The sequence below is a fragment of the Panthera onca genome, chromosome B4, assembly GCF_046562875.1.
Source record: "Panthera onca isolate mPanOnc1 chromosome B4, mPanOnc1 haplotype 2, whole genome shotgun sequence".
Classification (NCBI taxonomy): domain Eukaryota; kingdom Metazoa; phylum Chordata; class Mammalia; order Carnivora; family Felidae; genus Panthera; species Panthera onca.
Window position 1 is genome coordinate 123599543 of NC_138345.1, and position 23870 is coordinate 123623412.

Consider the following 23870-nt stretch of genomic DNA (forward strand, 5'->3'; position numbering starts at 1 on the left):
TTTCCCCCTTTATGCCTCAGATCCGTCTACCTTGTGTTATGTTTAAGGTATTGAATAATATATGTACTGCAAATCATTTAAAAATCTGCATATCTTTTATTTTTACATACATTCATGTTTTAAATGTAGTTTGTTGTTTTACAGAAGACAAGACAGGCAACCTGTGAAAAAATACCTATGTGTGAAAAACACATTGAGACATTTTAAAAACTTGTGGGTACAGGTTGTCATTGAGAGTTAAGCACATTGATTGCTGAAACCTAGGTGGGTTTATTTCCTTCCAACAATATATCTCACTCACATCATCTTGATTTCCATAATTACCACTTACACTTAAGGAATCAGTACCTACATAATCCAGGGTACTATTTGCCCACAGTAGTCTTTGTGTTTTACATTGTGGATCATTTGTACCAAACGTAATGTTCATAAAGAACAATGATATAGTAGGGCTATAAATGGACAATTCCACATTTTTATACAGGGAATATATAAAATGTCGTTACATCAGCTGCTGTGGTGATTGAGTTTAAATATCCCTGCGGGGTCAGGAACAAACCAGCTTTCCCATAAGTCGTTGTGAACACTAGGGAAGTCCCAGGGTTTATGTCTTCCATTCCAGTGGAGTAATTTTGCTTCCTGCAGAAAATGCTCCGAATATCTGGTATCTGGATTCCAGCCTTCATTGTATTCAGAAGAAGATAATAGGCTTGTTAGAAAGTAAACTTTCTATATTGAATGAGTACAAGTTCATTATTTAAAAAATTAAGCAAATCAAAGAGTATACATGGAAGAATTTACCACCTCCCCTAAATCTCCAAAATAACCACTGTTAGAGTTTCTCATGAAATCCTCCTACAAATATTCTACCTGTATGCCAGTGTGTGTGTGTGTGTAATATAGCACATGTGGAGTTACTGAGTTGTTTTTAAATGTTCATTTTTGAGAGAGAGAGAGGGAGGGAGACAGAATCCAAAGCAGGCTCCGTGCTGTCAGCACAGAACCTAATGCGGAACTCGAACCCACGGACTGTGAGAGCATGACCTGAGCCAAAATCAAGAGATGTTTAACCGACTGAGCCACCCGGTCGCCCCAAAGTTACTGAATTATTTTTAATGGCTACATGGAATGCATAAATAATCATTTATTTAGTGAGTTCCTTATTAAGGACATTTAGGTTGTTTCTGTCCCCTCACTAACATAAGCAGTGGCACAGTGAACAGGCTCCTGTGCGGGTTTGTGTGTGTCTACAGATACATTTGTGGGGTAAAGTCTTGTAGATGGACTTGCTAGACTGAAGGGCGCATATGCCTTTACATTTTGATAAGAGGTTGCCAGATTGTTCCCAAAAGAACTTGGATCAGTTTCCCTCCCACATAGAGTTTATAGGAGTTCTTGTTTCTCTGCATTTTCCCTCCTTAGTGTGTACGACGACATCTTCCTGTAACAGTCGTGTTTTTACCTTATGAAGCGTGACAAAGAATAATATTCACTTTTTAACACAAAACTATCTCCATTTGAATATTATTCCACTCATAAGGAGTCACCTAGGGTGTGTTTATCCCAAAATTGCCAGAGTATTTTTAGAACCTCTCTTCCAGAAGTACTTTAAGATCTTGAGAACGTGATTTTTTTAATATCCTCTATGATGTTAAATTTTCTTCCTATGAAAGGAATTTGACATGTTTTTAAAAATCCATTAAGGAAAGAGAAGGTGGTGAATAGCTGGAGTTGTGTTATTCTAGCTTAACATATGATACAAGAAAAAGAAAAATAAAAATCTGTCTTCCGTTCTTCATAAACGTAGCTGTGAAGGCAGTTACAGAAGAGAAGCTGGGTGTTTCAGGCTATGGTTATGTAACTGGAATAATTATCAACTTCCAGAGAATCTATACAAAGGAAATGTTCATTTGGGAAGAAGCACCTTAATTTTTTTTTTTTAATGTTTATTTTTGAGAGAGAAAAAAACACAAGTGGGGGCGGGACAGAGAGAAGGAGACACTGAATCTGAAGCAGGATCCAGGCTCCGAGCTGTCAGCGCAGAGTCCAACACGGGGCTCGAACTCACAAACTGGGAGATCATGACCTGAGCCAAAGTCGGATGCTTAACCAACCGAGCCACCCAGGCGCCTCTATTTTTTTTAATGTTTATTTGTTGTGAGAGAGAACACAGGCAGGGGAGGGGCAGAGAGAGAGGGAGAGGGGGAATCTCAAGCAGACTCTGCTTTCAGCACGGAGCCCCACACAAGGGCTCAATCCCGTGAACCATGAGATCATGACCTGAGGTGATAAGCTGGATGCTTAACTGACTGAGCCGCCCAGGCACCCCGGGAGGAAGCAACTTAGAGTCTCCACTGAGTGAGACATCATCTCTCTGCTCCATGATTGGAGGATTCTATATGGGCTTGCAGTTTGCTTTAGCTAAATACGTTTCATAAATTTTTTATGTCTTAAGCCTACCAGCTTAGACCCAGACTTAATACCCATTAGTGTTACATTACTTCCTGCTTCCAAAACACTCTAAAGCCAAATCATTTTTCAAATGATTTCTGTGTAGATTTAGTTTGCAGACTTCCCGGATTCCAAAACCTTCCGCACAGATGTAGTCTCTGTTCTACAAAGAGAAATGACTTCTTTCTCTTGGGAAGATTCTGCCCCTCCCTACTTACCAGCTAGATATTTCATGAAATGTGATTGAGTCTCTGTTCCAAGATCATAGAATGCTCTAACCTTATCCATTTAAGCTCCGCATAGCTGTTCCTACACATTTTTTGTAGACCTACAACTTTGATGAGCTTTTCTGCACATTGATTACATGGAAATGTTGATATTTGACCTAATAGGGAACCTAACATTATAAATCAAATCAGATGGGACACTAGAATCCTTAACTTGCCTGTGTTGCTCCTGTGTGCATACAGAAAATCGAGGAGGATTCTGGTAGTAAGGCAGAAGCAAATCTACACAGAATCCTTAAAAGGAGACCGGAGCCCAGCTTCAATGGCTTTATGTGTCCTTTCTTTTAAAAGGGAGAGTAAGGGACATCTATACCACCTTGCAGATTGTTCTGAGAATTAGAAATAATATTCACCTTTATCACCAGAACCTAGCCCATTTCTTGACAATGTAGAAGGTACTTAGTAAATACACATCCATAAACTATTGTCTCCAATTCTAAAATAATCTTCAAATGTCTGAAAACAAAAGGATTTTTAACTTTTTTGATAGCAAAACCTAGATCCCACTCAGGGTATTGCATAACATAAATATATGCATTACATTTTTGAAATTCAAAACCTTTCCAATTTCTAAACAGGTCTGGCCCAGTGCTTTTGGCTAAGGGATTGTGGCCGTGTGTTTGAATGTATGTGACTGTCTTCTGGGCCAAGCTGTGTTCTAAGCAAATTTACACGTATTTAGGTAATTTATTCCTTACAGAAACTTTATAAGGTTCTATTAGCTTCAGTTTACAAATGCAGAAACTAAGGCATAGAAGGGTTGAACAATTTGCCCAACATGGGTAATAGCAGAACTGGAATTCCAGTCCATACCCAAGAGTCTGCATGCTTGTGGTGAAGAGTGAATGCAAGACATGGTACACAATCAGGAAGCAACTTCTTTTTAAAAGATGAGCCTCCGGGGCGCCTGGGTGGCTCAGTCGGTTAAGCGTCCGACTTCGGCTCGGGTCATGATCTCACGGTCCGTGAGTTCAAGCCCCACGTCGGGCTCCGTGCTGACGGCTCAGAGCCTGGAGCCTGTTTCGGATTCTGTGTCTCCCTCTCTCTGACCCTCCCCCGTTCATGCTCTGTCTCTCTCTGTCTCAAAAATAAATAAACGTTAAAAAATAAATAAATAAATAAATTTTAAAAGATAAGCCTCCACCTATCTAAACTCCTCACAAAACACGGCGTTAATTTGTTCGGTTTTGCCCACTGCAGGCTACTGCAAGAGGGCAATAAAGGCGAAGTGGAAAAGTTTTGACAGTAAAGGCTTGTTGTAAGAGTAGCTAATGTTTATCGAGCACCTACCATATGCTAAGCGTGAGTCTAATTCTTTTCTAGAAACACATTCCTAGAAACACACCTCTCAGGAAGGCCAGTTTTGTCAGCTGCATTTGTAGACTGAGCAGCGGAGGTTAAATAATGTGTCCAAGATCACCTCCAACGTTACCCGGAGGACTGCATTTCAGGAAGCTGGTGTTATATGTAGCACACTCTCCTCGCCTTGTGCTCACAGGCCTAGGACATGCACATTTGTGTTGTCTTCCTAAAATACTTACCCAGGTGCCGTATGTGCCACAGGGGGTTGATGGTGGAGTATTTCCCATGAAACACGATCAGCATCGGGGAGGTGGCCACCCCTCCTCCCAAGGAGCTGCTGTAGAGATTCTCCCTAAGAAATGGAACAGAAATGCACCATTTGGCCTGGAGCCCCACAGACTCCTATAAAGTAGAATCTACTAATTTTGAAAGATGTGAGACCATCTCTCGCTGTATAATAAGACTATGGTTTTTCACTTGCCCCCAGCTTTTTATTTTGAAAATTGTCAGACAACACAGAATTGTAAGAAGGGTACCGTGAATCCCATACCATCCACCTAGATTGACAGCGTAGCATTTTACCATTTTCGTTTTTATCCTTTTTTAATGGCAAATACTGAAGATCAAATTCTGATCCTACATTATTTAGAGTAACTTTACTCACAAATTCAAAGTTACGGTGGTATTGAAAATATCCAGATAGAAAAGACGAACAGGAAATACAGTGAGATGATAATTGCGGTTGTGTTAGAGGGGTTTTTCCCCCCATATTTTAAAACTTGGATGATGAAAAATGATACATTTTTAAAAACTCAACTTCCAAAACCAAAGTTGAGTTTATAAACTAATTCTTTTTAAGTTTATTTATTTTGAGAGACAGAGAGTGCGAGCGGGGGAGGGGCAGAGAGAGAGGGGGAATCTCAAGCAGGTCCACTCTGTCAGCACGGAGACTGACGTGGGGCTCAAACTCACAAAACTGTGAGATCATGACCTGAGCTGAAATCAAGAGTTGGATGCCCAACCGAGTGAGCCACCCAGGCACCCCAGAGTTTATAAAAATAATTCTTCAAAACAAATTATGTAGGAAGAAACTCAACTGAGAAATGGTTTTCAGTGGAAAAGGTTCACTAGGATTCTGGGAGAAGACTTAAAGTCACATTACTAATTCATTAGAAAAAATGTTTGTATAATGAGATTGTGCAGGATCTTGGTTCCACTGACATACCGTTTGGGGACAGATTTTCATCTGCTGTCCCCATTCTTTCTCACCCATGCCTCTGTAAGAAAATCTGACCTAAGATGTCTATGAAATATTTCTAACCCCTGAGATATGCATAGAAAATTAATTACGCAATTTTGTCCCCAAGCAAGGAAAATGGTAGAAGGGTTTACACCTACTCCACATTTTTTTGCATCCATTTCTCCAGTTGTTTGGTGATACGTTGATGCTTCCATTCCGTCATGTTGGCGACAATCACGCCGGGATTGAAAGAGCACGTGCTGGGGCTTATGCCAAGGTCTTTTATGGTCTTCTTCCTATAGTCCAGATAGCCCATGTACGTATTCTGTAAAGGAACAGGATATGCCTTTGACCAACACATCTTTTGTTTCTGGAAAACGATCATTTTCTTGAAACCACTGGGCAGCGTTTCTGGATTTCCTCCAGTGTCGCAAGCCATTTCCTAATGTCCTTTGCTGTTTTTCGTGTTTCCCCAACCTCGAAAGGCTGAGTGCCCCCTAGTCTCCTTGCCTGCACCTGTTCCTGTCTCTACTACGAGCTCCCCAGACAGCCTCATCCGGTCTCGTGGCCCAAAATACTATCTGTGCAGCCAGCCTTGACCTCTCCCCTGGATTCCCAAAGCCTGCTACATCTGTTGGCAGATACTGCGTCTCCTTCTGGATGCTTAACAAGGCAGCTCTACTTACATCCAAAAACTGATCCTGATCCTGGCCGGAACTCGCCTCCCCACAACCCGCCTACCTCAGTTACCGGCAACACTATTCTTCCAGTTACTTGGGCAAAAAACCCAGGGTCATTACGTCCTCCGTGGCTCCTTCACACTCACTTTGCATCCAAATCTGTCAGCAAGTCCTGTTTGTCTCCTCTTCCAAAATATATCCATAAGCCAACCACTGCCTATGCTGCAGCCTTCCCGGTCTGGGCCGTAATCCCCACTCACAGGACGTCCGCGAGCCCCTCCTACACTGTTCCTGCTTCCTTTTCAACTTCACTCTGTCTCTATGTTATTCATCTGCTCAAAGCCTCTCCAGTGGCTTTCCGTCTCAGTAAAAGCCAGAATTCCTAAGATGTGTTGCCGTGCCCTAGGCCATCTGCCCCCAGCGCCATGACCTTTCTAGCCTATTCTCACGGTTCCCTCTGCCACCCTGACCTCCTTGCTCCTGCAATAAAAGAAAGACACACTCCTGCTTCAGGACCTTTGCACTTGTTGTTACCTCTTCTTGGAATGCTTTCCCCCTAAATATCTGCTGAGCTAATCCCCTCACTTCTTTTACGTGCAGGCTCAGCGACACCATGTCAGGGGAGCCTTCCCTGATCACCCAATTTAAAATACAACCCAACCTGCATCCTGATCCTCTGTTAAATATTTTGTTTACTGTCTTTTCCCACTAACATGTAAACTTCACACAGGCAGGCATTTCAGTTTTGTTTACTGTACTGCTGGTACCTAAAACAGTGCCGGCACCATGGTAAGCACATGGGTGGTTGTGGCATGGCTGTGATATGAGGCAGGACGTTACTGTTCCACCCACACAGGCTGTCACAATCCACCTCAAGCTCAGTGCGATGCCCAAGCGCAACACGGAAATCATGGACACGCTCGAGCAGTTTCCATGTGCCAGCCTCTGTTCTAGGAACTTTGCACACATTACCTCGTTAATCGCACAGTCACTTTACACGTATTAACTAATTTAATTCTCACCATAACTCTACGAGGGAAGTACTGTTATTACCTCTGACAACCGAGGGAGAACCGCACAGCCACACACTTGCCCAGGGCTACAAACCTACTAAGGGGTGGAGCCAACCTGTTGACTAAGGTCCTAGGTCTCACAGTATATCACACCTCTACTGTCACACGTCTAAAATGATGTCCTGGAACTTTGTTTAAAGAACAGCATTTGATTCTTAATAACACCTTGTATTTTAAAGCCATCCTTTTAGTTTCAGTATTACAGACAGGTTCGACTTCCCTCATTTCCAGCAGGGTAAGTTGCTCTTTACCCTTGAGCAAAATCAGTATTTTCCTCTGTTGAAAGGAAAACACAAAAAAAGCAATGATCAAAACTCTGACAACAGAACCAAAAGTCCAGGGACTGTCTTACAGGAAACCCCATCTCGGACAGGGGTGGTTGCAGCCACTTAGGTAACACCTGTCACTTCTGGAGCATTACTGCAGGCTGGAGCTCTGGCATCGGGTGATTTCGTCACAGCTCACAAAAACCAAAAGAAACAGGTACCGTTGTTGCCATGTGTCAGACAAGCAGAGAAGGACTTGCAGGGCTAACTTGCCCCAGAGTCGGTACACACGGAGCTGGGGCCGAATGGACAGCCCGGGCCCTGTGCTGCGCTCCAAGGTTAGATGATTGTGCGCTGTGGGGAAGGGAAGGGAAGGGAACAGCAGAGCGAAGCCAGGACCTCCACGCCAGCGAGCCCACCTGCAGCCCCACAAATCTGTTCATGTCCTGAGCGGAGGGCAGATCGCAGTCATCCGAAAAAGCTGCCGCGTGGCCCAGGGCCAAAGTGGTGTCATAGAGTTCCTGGATGTCACCTGAATTCAGAAAACACCAGTGACTTAAATATTATAGCATTTGGTTTTGAGCTAGATAGAGCCTTAGATTGCCCAACAGTCCCTGATTTTGCTATGGAGGAAAAGTATGTGATCTCAATTTCGAGTGGCCTGGCGATTTACTTAATAACATATTTTGTCTCAATTCAGAAGGCCACTTGATGATAAGCTCAGATCGGCACTGGCTAAATGTCTTTACTTCCGTTGCCATGTAGAGACCACACCAGTGCTTAGCTTATTTGCATGTGAGAGAGAGAGAGAGAAAGAGAGAGCAACACTTAGACACCAAAACGTAGCTCACTTTTAAGAATGTCACCAGGGATGGGGGAGGGGAAGGAAAAAAAAAAAAAGAGGTTAGAGTGGGAGAGAGCCAAAGCATAAGAGACTGTTAAAAACTGAGAACAAACTGAGGGTTGATGGGGGGTGGGAGGGAGGGTAGGGTGGGTTATGGGTATTGAGGAGGGCACCTTTTGGGATGAGCACTGGGTGTTGTATGGAAACCAATTTGACAGTAAATTTCATCTAATAAATAAATAAATAAACAAATAAATAAATAAATAAAAAAGAATGTCACCAGGGAGACTTTATTTCTCTACATTTTAGGGATGCAGAGAAAGGAAAGGCTACTGAGCTATTTATTACCGACTTCAACAGTCAGAGAGTGGCTCTCAGTCAACTGGACTGTCCAGGGAAGTGAGTTATCAACCCCCGTTTTCAAAACATCCCCAAATTTATAACAATACTGTTCTCCCATCTTGAATACGCAGTCACAGTCGCTGGGCATCTAGCTACTTGGAAACTGAAGGAGATAGACGGTTATACTACTCATCGGCTGCTCCTTTTCCGAGTGTTCTTGGCAGTCGGCGTGTATACCTTGTACGATTACGTCATCGTCCAAATAGATGACTTTCTCATGTTGATGGATAAGCAGAGGGAGATAAAAGCGGACAAAGTTCAGCTGTTAAAACAACAGAAAAAAAAGTGATGGTGGGGAAGAGGCATATGGCTCAGTGTCTTCTAGTGCTCTTATGGGGGTGGCTTTGACCATGGCCTCAGTTTCGCTCCAGGTGTGGAGCAAAATAAAACAGTCCATAAAGATGCCTCGCTGCAGCTTCCTGGTTCCAAGTTATCCGGGCCCCGGGCTGCAGCTGATGCTGGCCCATCAGTGCCCTTCTAGACCCAAACCCTCACCTGCCGAGACTGTGACATGACTTGGGTCTCCGTGAGCCACTGTCCTGGGAGTCACGGAGGCTTCCTGGTCAATCTTTTAGGACACAAAGTGCCTGCCCTCCTCTATACTAGTAATTTGATTACCGTCAACTAAATCAGCCTTACACACACACACACACACACACACACACACACACACAGGACACAGGGGCACAGGGGCATCATCCCAACCACGAGCTCAACCTCTTAGCTCCCTGGACCAGAAAAAAGTCAGACAAGCACGAGCTGAGGGTGAGAGTCATATGGTTTCATTAGCCATAACACTATCGAACCCAAAGTTCTAGCTCAGCTCACACTCTGATAATAAATATAAGGAACTGGGGAAAGATAACGTCATTAGAGGGCATAGAATTCAGTACATTTTCAAGGACGGATGTAACAAGCATATGCAGAAAGCAGCTGCATTTTCCGTGAAGCTGCCATCAATACTACTCTTCATGTAAGAGAGTCCCTTTAGTAAGAACTCTTGCAGTAAAATACCTTAAGATTCCCAATTCTAGGGAAGAAAAGCGGTGTCTCCTGAAAATATTACCTTAGTTGATACTATGAGGTATATCATCTATCACGCTGCTGGTTTTCCTTAGCTGCCGGGATACTTGGGCTAAATTCAACGTCCAATTACAGCACACATAACACGCTGTCGGCTGGGAATACTTTTCCTGGCCTCACTATTTGGCCCCTACCCCCAACCTCTACAGGCCTATTCACACACAGAAATGCATCCTACGTTTTCTTATGCTTCATTTCTGCTTGAATAGCTTCATTTTATTTATGTGAACCACCTTAAATCCTTCCGGAGCAGGTGACTTGTAAATTATAAATAAGCAGACCTTGGTGGAGACCTGACACTGCTTCAAAAATATTCTGTCTGCATCCCAGTGGCCAGTGCGCCCCACTGAGCAAGGGTCTCACCGAAGACTGTCCCCAGCACGTGCGCAATTCCTACTCACAGGCTGGAGCAATTCTGGCCTTGATGAGTCCGGTCTGACCTTCCCCTTGAGGACTATCGGGTTGAATTCCACGATTTTAAAGTTTATTTCTCTTAGTTTAGAATGTTCAATCCATTTTCTAAAGAGATGACAACAAACAAACAAAAACAAACAAAAAACACCTCTAGCATATACACCTCCAACCTTTTGCCTCAATTTCCCTATTGCCTCAGAGTTGATCTGTGGCCTCTTTCGAAAGTTACAAATAAAATGTGTATAACCTTAGTAGAGTTTAGTCTATAAAACCTTCTGATTTTTTTTCCCCCATCTGGTCTGGCTTCCGATCTTTCCTCTCTTTTTTCTTTAATTCACGTAACTCTGCAAAGGAAATGAAGCGAAACAGTAATAACCAAATAGCTCCCCAGATCCACATAATCTCCACAGGAAACCGGGAGAACAAAATGTGTCCCTTCTTTCTTACAAAGCATCTGCGGATCCTGGTCCCTGTTTGCCACGGGGTTACCAGATTTTGTCAACTGATGAAGCTGAATCTCCTACCCGCCTTCTTCCTCTGCTATTTCCACTCCAAGGATGATCTGAAGTGATCCTGGCCTCTGTCTCTGTCTCTCCATGTTCCCCACCTTTCCTCGCTTCCCGCCTTCCCCTCCTCCCTCCCCCCGACCCTCTCCCCTCAGGTCTGCTCAGTCGCACACGGTCTGCGACTATCTTTTATCCAATTCATGATACAATTCTTGGCAGAAATCATCTCAAAACAATTGTTAATGACTAAAGCCACACATGGTAACATCTGTTGTTGCTCAAAAGTTGACAAATCAATCCTCGGAACAAAATTTAGATCTGCAAAATTTGAACCATAAAAAGCAGCCCTTTACACATAGTTATATGTCAATTATATTTCCAATCCGGAGATGGGGAGAAGTCATGTCAGTAAGAAAAAGATAGACAACCCTACTGAAAAACTGGCAAGAGACTTGAACGCGCAAATCTAAGTAGCCAAGAAATGTGTGAAAAAAAGTGCTGGGCGGTAGGGGGACCCTGGGTGGCTAAGTCAGTGAAGCATCTGACTAGGCTCAGGTAATGATCACGCAGTTTGTGGGTTCAAGCCTCCTGTCAGGCTCTGTGCTGACAGCTGAGAGCCTGGAATCTGCTTCAGATTCTGTGTGTGTCTCTCTCTCTGCCCCTCCCCTGCTTGTGCTCTCTCTCTGTCAAAAATAAACGTTTAAAAAAGAACATTTAAAATTTTTTTTAAAAAGTGCTCAATCTCATTTAAAATGAAGGAATCTCAAGTTAAACCATGATGAGATAGCCCTGGACACCTATCAGGATGGCAAAGTTAAAAAGACTGACCATACTGGGGCGGCTGTTTGGCTTGGTCGGTTAACCGTCCAACTCTTTTTTTTTTTAATGTTCATTTATTTTTGAGAGAAAGAGAGACAGAATGTGAGCAGGGGAGGGGCAGAGACAGAGGGAGACACAGAATCCGAAGCAGGCTCCAGGCTCTGAGCTGTCAGCACAGAGCCCGAAGCAGGGCTCGAACTCACAGACCCTGAGATCGTGACCTGAGCTGAAGTCGGACCCTCAACCGACTGAGCCACCCAGGTGCCCCAACTCTTTTTTTTTTAATGCTTATTTATTTTTGAGAGAGCACGAGGCATGGGGCGGGGGCGGGGTGCAGAGAGAGAGGGAGACACAGAACCCGAAGCAGGCTCCAGGCTCTGAGCTGTCCGCACAGAGTCCAGCGCAGGGCTCGAACGCACAAGCCGTGAGATCATAAACTCAGGTGAGGTCAGACGCTTAACTGACTGAGCCACCCAGGCACCTCAAGTGTCTGATTCTTGATTTCGGCTCAGGTCATGATGTGGCCTGACAGTAGGGAGCCTGCTTGGGAATCTGTGTCTCCCTCTCTCTCTGCCCCTCCCCCGCTCACAATCTCTCTCTTTCTCTCAAAGAAAAGAAATAAACATTAAAAAAAAACCCAAAAAACCTGACCATACCACATTGGGTGGTGGTTGTTACATGGGTATGTTTACTTTGTGATGACTCACTAAACTGCACGCAGAATTTATGCAATTTTCTGTTTTTGTATTCTACTTCACTGAAAAGAAAGTTTTGTTTTGTTTTGAATAATTTAAAACGGTCTAGTGGACTCGACAACCAAGAGCTGGGAAACAGTCCCTGCTCAGATGTCATCAAGCCCTAGGGCCGATGCCCTTCTGTTCGAGCACAAACCCTTGCTCAGACCATATGACACAAGCCACCCTTTGGGGCTTGGTTATCTGCTTTTCATACCCATAGATAATTACAGGGCTGTTAACAGCAGGCTAAGTGAACAATCTGCAAAATAAATGAGAAGAAGAGTGAGAAATGAGACAGAAAATCTAGAACGTGTACATAAGCCCTCAAAACCCACAGGAGCCAAAGACCATTTAGATTAGGAGTGAGTGTCAGCCACATCTCAGTATCTCCTAATGGTGCCATGACCTAAAAATCGCATTGTAAAAGTCATGCATAAATAACATCTTCAGGGGCCTGCCTGGCACTGTCGGAAGAGCATGTGACTCTTGATCTTGGGGTCATGAGTTCAAGCCCCATGTTGGGTGAAGAGGTTACTAAAAATAAATAAACTTAAAAAATAAATACATTCTCCTGAATAATGGAAATAACACTAGAAATACCTTGAACTTCCCGTCATCACTGCTCTCCCTAAGCCATCCATCCTCCCCAGAGACAGTCACTGCTGGCAGATGGAGATCTTTCGGGTCTTTTTCTTTGCAGAAACACATATGTACATGTACACATTTATGGTTTGGTTTTTTTTTTAAGATTTTGTTTTTAAGTAATCTCTACACCCAACATGGGGCTCAAAATCACAACCCCGAGATCAAGAGTCACGTGCTCTACTGACTGAGCTAGCCCGGTGCCCTTGGTTTTTTGATTCTTTAAAAAAAATTATTTATTTATTTATTTATTTATTTATTTATTTATTTATTACTTTTTGAGACAGAAAGAGAGCATGAGCAGGAGAGGGACAGATAGAGGGGAACAGAAGACCTGAAGTGGGCTCTGTGCTGACAGCAGCCAGCCTGATGCAGGGCTTGAACCCACAAACTGTGAGATCATGACCTGAGCCGAAGTCGGGTGCTCAATCGACTGAGCCACCCAGGCACCCCCAGTTTTTTTATTGTTTGTTTTTGTTTTTGTTTTTTTTTTTTTTACGTTTATTTATTTTTGAGACAGAGAGAGACAGAGCATGAACGGGGGAGGGGCAGAGAGAGAGGGAGACACAGAATCGGAAGCAGGCTCCAGGCTCTGAGCCATCAGCCCAGAGCCCGATGCGGGGCTCGAACTCACGGACCATGAGATCGTGACCTGAGCTGAAGTCGGACGCTCAACCGACTGAGCCACCCGGGCGCCCCATTTTTATTGTTTAAAGCTACAAGGTGAATGTTTATGGCCCCCTCCCCCCAAATTCATGTGTTGAAACCTAATCCCCAGTGTGATGGCATTTGGAGGTGTGGCCTTCAGAAGGTGATTAGGTCATGAGCGTGGAGCCTTCAGGAATGGGATGAGTGCCCTCATAAAAGAGACCCCAGTGAACGCCTCTAGCCCTCCCACCACGGGGCACACAGCAAAGACGCAGCCCTCCATGAACCAGGAAGCAGGCCCTTCCCAGGCATGGAATCAGCCGATGCCTAGAGCTTGGGCTTCACAGCCACCAGAACCGTGAGAAATACTTTTCTGTTTTCACAAGCCACCCGGTCTGTGGCATTCTATTACAGCAGCCCGGATGGCTTAAGACATTCATAAAATGGTTCACACTATATGAGACGTAGTGAAACTTTCATCTTCACACAACAGCATGTCCCGAGGATCTTCTTTGTCAGTATACACACATTGCCTTCTTTTTGCCAATTTACGAAGCATACATTATTTAAAAAATTTTCTTAATGTTTATTTATTTTTGACAGGGAGAGAGCACGAGTGGGGGAGGGGCAGAGAGAGAGGGAGACACAGAATCCGAAGCAGGCTCCGGGCTCTGAGCTGTCAGCACAGAGCCCGACTCGGGGCTGGAACTCACAGGCTGCGAGATCATGACCTGAGCCGAAGTCGGAAGCTCAACTGACTGAGCCACCCAGGCGCCCCGAAGTATACATTATTTAAACAAGGAATAAGTGTGTCTATTTTCCTGCACTGGATATTGTTGTCCTGTTAATTTTTACCATCTTGATGAGTGAAAAATTATGTCACTGTTGTTTTAATCTGCATTTCCCTATTAGTAACACAGAATACTTTTTCATGTTTGTTGACCATTTGTATTTTTTCTTCCATGACTTGTCTGTATTGTATGCGCATTTTACTACCCGATGCTTATATGTTTAAAAGTTTTTTGTAAGAATTCTTTATATTCTTTGGATAGTAATCCTTTGTCTGTAATACATGTTGAAAATGTTTTGTGTAATTTATTGTGTGATTAATTTCACTTACAGTGTTTTTCATCATTAAAAAATTTTTAAATGTTATGCAGCCAAATCCATCCATTTTTTTCCTTGTGATTTGTGGGCTCACAGAGTCACTTTCCATAGCAAAATTATATAATTATCTGCTTTTTTATAGTAATTTAAAATTTGATTTTCTGTTTATTTCTTCTAACTCCGTTTCCAACTTACTTTGTAGTGTGTTGTGTGATAGGAAAGAGATCACTTTGCAGTTCAAAAGTTATAATTAGTGATCATTCTGGGTCATATTAAAATGATACTATATTAATATCCTCCCAGGTTAAGAAAGCAGAAACTGTTAATTTTTTGTTTTGTTTTGTTTTTTTCAGAGAGCGTGTGCACACGCACGTGTGTGGGGGAGGGGCGGAGGGAGAGGGAGAGAGAGAATCTCAAGCAGGCTCCATGCCCAGTGCTGAGCCCAACAGAGGGCTCCATCTCACAACCATGAGATCATGACCTGAACCAAAATCAGGAGTTGGACACTTAACCGACTGAGACACCCAGGTGCCCCCCATCTTTTTTCTTTTTTTAATTTTAGAGAGAGAGTGAGGCAGAGGAGATGGGCAGAAGGAGAGAGAGAGAATCAAAGCAGGCTCCACACTCAATGCAGAGCCCAACACAACCTTGGGATCACCACCTGAGCCCAAGTCAAGAGTTGGAGACTCAACGGACTGAGCCACCCAGGCACCCCAAGATAAATCATTTTAGAAAGACTTCCGGGGCGCCTGGGTGGCTCAGTTGGTTAAGCATTGGACTCTTGACTTCAGCTCAGATCATGATCTCACGGTTTGTGAGATCGAGTCCCATGTTGGGCTCTGTGCTGACAATGTGGAGCCTGCTTGGGATTTTCTCTTCTCCTCTCTCTCTGCCTCTCTGCTCCTGCTCTCGTGCACATGCTCTCTCTGGAAACAAATAAATATTTAAAAAATAGAGAGAGATTTACACACAGCCTGCCTAAGGCTTGTAGTTCTTTAGATCATTAGCCAATTCACTTCAGCAGAATGATGCAATGCCCAACCAGATTAATGAGACTTTGCTGGAAACTTCCTTAGCTATACCACACATTCATCAGGTCACCCAGTAAACCTCAGGTCATCCCTTCATTAATTCAAATGACATTCATCAAGCCCAAAACAGAAGGAAATGCATTTAAGGAAAGATAAGGAAGATGAAGAGAAAGTTGAAAACTCCAAAGTCTATAGTACACAAATTACCGGATTCGAGACAGAGTGTTCCGGAGTCCAACGACATAGAACAGAATGTTGGCATCGGTGTTGCTGTAGATGCTATTGATGGCAGCCATGGCGGCACCCATTCTCCCTGCAGCAGCACAAATCACCACAGGAATCTCATCCTCCATTTCCTCAGGAGCCTCAGAGTCATCGTCTGGAAACATCACAACCACTGTCTTAGAACATGAAGGAAATTCATAGTAGAACCAGTTCAAATTGTCTTCCACACTCCTGGGGGAAGACGGCATAGTGTGGAAGAGACTGCCAACCATTCTCCAACATCCAGTCTCTTCTTCTTTCAGAAATAGAACATGGGGTGGGGCGGGGGGAAGAAATACAACATTGGCGTTTTCATTTTAGCTGGCATCTAGCCAACCACTAAGAACAGATTTCTGAGACTCCCTAGCAAGTGTGCATGATCAAGTTATGACCAACGGAAGGTTAGTGCAAGTATGTGTGTGATTACCGGGTTTGCCTTTGAAAGCAACGTGCTACCCTCCCCTTCCCCTGTCCTCATTCCCATTGGCTGGAATGTAGATATGATGACAGAAGTTAGGGCAGCCATCTTGGACCACTAGTTGGAAGCTACCTGTGGAGGACACCAAAACCCGTAACACAGAAGGAACCTTGATCTGGATGACCGTGGAAAGGGCACATCATTGTGTGGAATGACACACATTCTTTCACTTGAGAGAGAAAATGAACTTCTATTTTGCTTCAGTCACTACGATTTTGGAGCTCTTTTACAGAAGCCAGTTGGACACACATACACACAGTTGAAAAATATGTGAAGAACTGGAAAGTCTCATTTGATCTGACAGTTCTCAACTCCTTCCTAAATTGGAATGTTTTCCTGCAATGCTGCTGTAAAAGCTAACTGCTTGTGATCTTCCTTCTCCTCTCCGCCCTCTAGTCAAGTCTCTCAAAAGTCCACAGCAAGAGAAAGGTGGTAAATGAAAGAGCATGGCTAATGCACAAGATGAATAATTGATTGTTCTTTTGAGCTGTGGCTGTGATGTAAAATACCAGTGTCGTAACATCTTATTTTGGCATTGCAATACAATTTTCCGGTATGAAAGATAATAATAATCAGTATGAAGAGTGGCCACTCTCAGATGCCCTTCTGGTTTTTTTTTTCAACGTTTATTTATTTTTGGGACAGAGAGAGACAGAGCATGAACGGGGGAGGGGCAGAGAGAGAGGGAGACACAGAATCGGAAACAGGCTCCAGGCTCTGAGCCATCAGCCCAGAGCCTGACGCGGGGCTCGAACTCACGGACCGTGAGATCGTGACCTGGCTGAAGTCGGACGCTTAACCGACTGCGCCACCCAGGCGCCCCCCTTCTGGTTTTTACTTAAAGCTCTCTTGACAGATAAGTACCACTCAGATGCGGGGCAGTTCTAGCTGATATTTAATCCAACAAATATATGAACTAACCACCAGGTACTGTGCTTTATGTAGCTTAAGAAACATTGAAGGGCCTCTCCCTTCTCCCAACTCTCTTCCCCAGGCTGGCCACCACATCTGAAATGTCCACCACAAGAATAATTCTGTTTTCACAGTATATTTACTGGCACAAGAGAATGCTCATAATACAACATTAAGGGGGAAAAGAATACAAAATTTCTCTCTAGTATTTGATACACAAAATCACCACAGGAATCTCCTCTGGTGTATGATCCCAATGGGATATATACATACATACATACATATTTTCAAATGGATCTACATCTGTTTATGGAATTATGAGTGATTTCAATTTCCTTATTTGCATTTCTTATATTTTCAAAATTCTCTAAAGCAACCATGGATACTTTTTTTTTTAATGTTTGTTTATTTTTGAGAGAGAGAGAGAGCACAAGCAGGGGAGGGACAGAGAGAGACAGGGAGACACAGATCTGAAGCAGGCTCCAGGCTCTGAGCTGTCAGCACAGAGCCGGCTGCAGGGTTCGAACCCACAAACTATGAGATCATGACCTGAGCTGAAGTCGGACCCTTAACCGACTGAGCCACCCAGGTGCCCCAACCATGGTTACTTTTATAAACAAAAAGGAAAATATTTCTTAAGGGATTATTCCTTTTGGACTCAACTGTCATTTTGGGGAGGTTCCCTAATCATGCGGTATGTTGCCTGCAGGCAGTGAAGTGAACTGCCCCAAATGCAAATTTGACTCTATTTCTTCACTGCTCACCATTCTCCAGTGGCTCCTGTACGGTAGAGCCACCTTCCCTTGCCTGGCACACAGGTGCCTCATGATCCAGCCCCTACTCACTTCCTTAGCCTCGACTCCTTCTACTCCAGCGATACCAAAATACTGAACACTGCACCGGGTGGTCCCTTTGCTCAGTGCCTTTGCACATAGTGTTCCAGATGCCCAGAATGCTCTTTCCATCCTTTCCTGCATGGCTAACTTTTACCCATTCATTCCAAATGCAGTGTAGACATCAGAACCTCTGGGAAGACTTTAATAGCTCCTTACACGGCGCTCACTTTGTCCGTGTTTGTGGGTGGACTGACCAGCTGCCTTGCAATTTATGTGGTTGCATACTTTATCTTTCTCTCCTATGAGGGCCGAGACAGTATCTCGTTCATCTCTGTCTATTCATTTGCTGCTAGCACAGTGCCTGGAACATAGTAGATTCTCAATACATTTTGGAGGGAGGGATGAATGGATGGGTGAATTTTTTAAATACCTCTATTTGAACATTTGCCACACTGCACAGAAAGAATCTATTCATGTGTCTGTCTCCTTCACTAGACTGTGAACTCATTATATTTTCCCTGCTGAGTCTGGCACCTAGGAGGCACTTAATAAAAGTTTGCTGGACTGAACTGAACTGATGTGTCGATCGTACAGAACAGGGCCCTGGAGGAATGATTCCCGGACTACTCCTAGGGGCAAAGAGAGAGAGAAGGGCTGAAAAGCTGGGGGCAGAACCAGGCTCTCAGGAAATAGGCAGAATGAGGGAGGAGGAAGGTGTCCCCATGAAAGAGGGCCACCCAAGAGATCAAACAGCAAGTCTGCAGACACGTCACGCTGCCACGCTTCTTAGGAGACTCTGCCAGTCAGAGGAGCTGGGAAGCGAACCTAAGCCAGAAACACCGCTCTTTGCCAAGAAGTCTTCCCTGGACAGAGTATGGATGAAAACACACTGGAGAAAGATTGGGAAAGATTTATCCACTGTAAAGTCTACACCAATGTGGCATCCTTGCAGCTTCTCTGGGAATCACCCACTGTGCCAATTGGTACCTATGCCAACTCACCCAAAGGTCTGGCTTTGTGAAGCCACTTGGTGAAACTTCTTGGTGCCCATACGATCTCTAGAAAACATCATGTTGATGGAGGTATGGAGTGAAAATGTATTATATTGCATTGGTCCGTTCCCACAAGCAGCTCTTACCAGACCATGCCCATTTCTAGAAAAAGTGAACTGTCTGCTCTCCCTGTGCCAAATCTCTGAATCCCATTTCAAATTAGGATTGGTTTTAGCCAAGCATATAAACTTGCCTCACCTCAAATGGGCCAGGAGTGAATCACCAGCTAATCACACAAAAATTATCAGGAGATTAGACTGAATGTCATTATCAGAATACACAAGGGGCTCCTGGGTGGCTCAGTCCATTAAGCGTCTGACTTCGGCACAGGTCATGATCTCACATCTCGTGAATTCGAGCCCCGCATCCGTCTCTGTGCTGACGGCTCGGAGCCTGGAGCCTGCTTCGGATTCTGTGTCTCCCTCTCTTTCTCCCCCTCCCCCACTTGTGCTCTGTCTCTCAAAAATAAATAAATGTAAGAAAAAAAATTTAAAAAAAAAGAATACACAAAATGGCACCATGCCTTTCTTCAGCAAATGATTTCATAGGGTTTCTGGACATTACCTTATAACACCAATTCTTTGAATTACTATTTTTGAAAATATAAAAATTAATATGGAATAGGCAAAGCACCAAGGATTTTTCAGGACAGTGAAACTGCTCTGTATTCCATAATGGTAGGTTAATGTCCTTATACATTTCTCACAACCCAAGGACAACATCAAGAGTGAACCCTAATGTAAACTGTGGACATTGGGTGATAATGTAGGTTCAACAGTTGTAACTAATGTACCATCTGGTGGGGGATGTTAATAGTGGGGGGAAGCTGTGTACCTTCCACTCAATTTTGCTATGAACCTAAAACTGCTCTAAAAAAAGTCTATTAAAAATATTGATATGCATTTCTTGAAAAAATTCCAGCCCCAAATTCCAGTAAGTCATGGTGATTTTCTGCAGACCTCTCTACCCCCATTCCAAAGGTAGAAGATCTCTGTCACCCGTGCGGTGTGCGCCTCTCAAATCCTTCTTTGTGTTGTCCCAAAAGGAAATATACCACCTACACGTGTTATTTTAAAATCAAAATGAAATCATACTTTTCATGGTTTTCTACAACTTGCTTTTTCCACTTAACGTATCACGGACGTCTTTCCATCTCAACATTATACTCTTTTGAATGTTATTTCATAACACTGATTCTTTTCAACATTGAATGGGTTAAAGATGTGATCGTGAACCCATTGATGTGTTCCAAATACTTTGTTTATCAGTATATGGTTGATTAACAGGCCAGGATGTGCATTTCCTTACACTTGTTTTAACAGCTGCTATGAAAGCTACTTGTTTCTCTCTGTGGAGAGAAGAAATGTGTTGGTTAATGGGCAGGGACCGAAGCGTGAGGACTCAAGAACTTGAAGTTCAGACAACTTTTGACTTCGTAGGGCTTCCTTTCTCTACTGAGGCATAATTTAGCTATCGTTAGGACTGAATTGTGTAAATCTGTATGTGGAAGCCCTAAACTCCAGTACCTTGGGATGTGACTGCATTTGAGGACAGAGCCTATAAGGAGCAATTAAGTGAAACTGAGGCCATCAGGGTGGGGCCTTAATCCAGTATGACTGGTGTCCTTATAGGAAGAGGCAGAGACGCCAGAGATGGGAACACACAGAAAAAGCCATCCGAGGACGGGAGGAGAAGGCAGCTGACCGTGAGCCTGGAAAAGAAGCCTTGGAAGAAACCAACGCTGCCAGAGCCTGGATCCTGGACCTCCAGCCTCCAGATCTGTGAGAAATCAAACTTCTTTTCTGTAAGCCATCTAGTCTGGGGTATTTTCTTTGTTTATATCTTAAAAAAGTTTTTTCTAATGTTTATTCATTGTTGAGAGACAGAGAGAGACAGCGTGAGCAGGGGAGGGGCAGAAAGAAAGGGAGACACAGAATCCAAAGCAGGCTCCAGGCTCTGAGCTGTCAGCACAGAGCCTGATTCAGGGCTTGAACCCATGAACCGTGAGATCATGACCTGAGCAGAAGTTGGAAGCTTAACCAACTGAGCCACCCAGGCACCCCATAGTCTGTGGTATTTTCTTACGGCAGCCCAGGCTGACTAATACAGATTTCTTAAAATTTGCAAATATTGGGAATTTCTTAACATTTCCTGTTTTAGGTATACAGTTCCATGATTTTTAGTAAATTGATAGAGTTGCACAACCATTACCACAGTGCCACTTTGGACCATTTCCAGGGGTGCCTGGCTGCCTCAGTTGGTGGGGTGTCCAACTCTTGATTTGGGCTCAGGTCATGATCCCAGGATTGTGGGACTGAGCCCAGAGTCAGGCTCCATGCTGGATGTGGAGGCTGCTTGGGATTCTCTCTCTCTCTCTCTCTCTCTCTCTCTCTCTCTCTCTCTCTCTCCCTCCCCTCCCCCCCAACTCTTCCCCTTGCCTGCTTGCACTCTCTCTCTCTCTCTCAAATAAAAAAAAATATTCATTTCCCTGAAAAGTTTCCTTAAGCTAGGTTATAGTCAATCCACTCCAGCTCTCAGCCCCTGGCAACCACTGATCTCTTTTCTGTCTCTATAGATTCACCTTTTCTAGAAACTTCTCTAAATGGAGTCATAGAATATGTGGGCTTTCAGGTCTGACTTCTTTAATTTAGCATAATCTTTGAGAGTTTTATCCACATCCAACTTCTGGAGCAGGCATTAGTAGTTTGTTGCTTCTTATTGTTGAAAAGCACTCCATTGTGTGGATATACTACATTTTATCTAATCTCTGATTGATTTACATGTGGATTGTTTCCAGTGGGGCTACAAAGAATGATGCCCTGGGCAAATCTGTATGCACATCTTTATGTGGAAATCATTCTCTTTCCGGATGCTCCTTATGTTTATTTAAACCAGATTTTATGTGTTTTTAACTGTTTTTCTTTTTAGTATATTTATTTATTTTTGAGAGGGGAAGAGGGGCAGAGAGAGAGAGAGAGAGAGACTGAGAGAGAACCCCAAGCAGGCTCCACACTATCAGCACAGAGCTTGACCAGGGCTCTATCCTGTGAACTGTGAGATCACGACCCAAGCAGAAATCAAGAATCAAATGCTTAACGGACTGAGCCACCCAGGCTCCCCTTAACTGTTTTTCTTAAATGAATTTTTAAATTAAAATAAGTCAGCTTTGTGAGAGTAGGACATTGTTTTTCTCACTGTTGTGGGTCCAGTGTCTAAAGCCTCTGGTTTAAAAAAAAAAAAAGTATGAAATGAATGTATATAATGCACCAAAATATTAACTATATTTGTCTTTGGCTGATATAGCTACAGGTAATATCTTTCTCTTCTGTATTTTCCATAAATGTATTTGCAAGACTATATAAAACTACAATTATTTAAAATTATTTAAAAATAGGGGTGCCTGGATGTTTCAGTCAAAGGTTTGTGCGACTCTTGATCTCAGGTTTGCAAGTTGGAGCCCCACATTGGGGGTAGAGATTACTTAAAAATAAAATCTTTATAAATAAAGAAACCATTTAAAAATATAATACACAGACTACAGTACTTCTTAATTTCTGTGAAGGATGACTCTGTGTGTTTAGAGGTTGTGAAGGTGGCATCTCAAGCAACCCACCCCTCAGGAGGGAAATCGGGGTCCTGAGCACAGCTGGAAGAGGACATAGGGTCAATGCAGGATCTTTTCTCAGCTGCGGGTTCTGAGGCCATTGGTGCCGCAGTGGGAATGAACCAGTGGGGAGAAGGGACAGAAGGTGACGTGCATAAGCAGCATTATTGGGAGCCTCCAAGGATGGACACAGAGCCAGTCGCCCGAAGCGTGGCCTGAGAACCGAGCATCAACATCAACTGGGAGCGGATCACAAAGGCGTGCAATCCTCAGGCCCCACCCCAAATCTACTGACTCAAAATTTCTCGGGATGGGTCCGAGTATCGTGTTTTAACAAACCCTAACTGTGATTCTTCTATGTGCTGAAGTTTGAGTAGCACCGATCATTGTAGAACATCATTGAAAAGTCGGCCTTGGGTGGATATTCTCACCAGCAGGTCCTTGGGAGCTGACCAGATGGTTGCCTGTCTCTGACCCAGCTACTGAGAGGAAGCAAAGGAACGCATTTAAATCACATTCCCAGGCATCCCATCTTGATGGGTTATATGCTTATTTACCTGCTCCATTCTTTTTTTTTTTAATTATTGTAGTAAAAAACACTTAAGATTTATCATCTTAAGCATTATTTAAATGCACAGTTGGTGTATTAAATACATTCACATTGTCGTACTACTGTCACCACGGCCCCATCCCCATAATTCTTGTCAAACTTACAAACCTTTTACAAACTCACACAACTGCAGCTTCTACCCGTTAAACAAGAACTCCGCATCCCCGCGCCCCCGGCCCCTGGCAACCATCATCATACTTTCTGTCTGGGTGACTGTGACTATCAAAGTCCCTCATACAAGAGGAATCGCACAGTGTACTTGTCTTTCGGGGCCCAGCTTGTTTCACTCAGCATACCTGTTTCGTTCCTGAGCACAGTCCCCTTATGGACTTTCTTATACAGAATTCCGCAGAGGGTCACAATCAGAAGGAACAGCAACACCTGATTGACTGAAATAAAACCAGAAACACATTCAGGTGTAACCTCTCGAGCTGAAATTGCGGGAAGGTTTAGAATGGTCATATGAGCAGATGCCTTCCCTAACGAACATCCCAGCAGTGGTCTGGGACCTTTCTTTCAGCAGATGGCATGTCAGGGTTAACCTGGGATGCTGTTGCAGCTCAAGGGTACAGAGATGTAGTT

At 43.7% G+C, this 23870-nt stretch overlaps 1 protein-coding gene across 3 annotated transcripts in view; it reads right to left on the reverse strand.

The window, feature by feature from the left end:
* Positions 1–76: 76 nt before the first annotated feature.
* The window catches only part of GLT8D2 (glycosyltransferase 8 domain containing 2), a 44794-nt gene continuing 21000 nt past the window's right edge, over positions 77–23870 (reverse strand). For all 3 annotated transcript variants that reach the window (XM_078449542.2, XM_078449541.2, XM_078449543.2), the window contains 8 exons: positions 23585–23677; positions 15740–15911; positions 10030–10147; positions 8723–8807; positions 7719–7831; positions 5439–5605; positions 4280–4392; positions 77–680 (listed from right to left, as the gene is read on the reverse strand). In XM_078449542.2, coding sequence (XP_078305668.1) covers positions 508–680; positions 4280–4392; positions 5439–5605; positions 7719–7831; positions 8723–8807; positions 10030–10147; positions 15740–15911; positions 23585–23677 — 1034 coding nt within the window. In that variant the 3' untranslated portion in view covers positions 77–507. The remainder of the gene's footprint in view (positions 681–4279; positions 4393–5438; positions 5606–7718; positions 7832–8722; positions 8808–10029; positions 10148–15739; positions 15912–23584; positions 23678–23870) is intronic.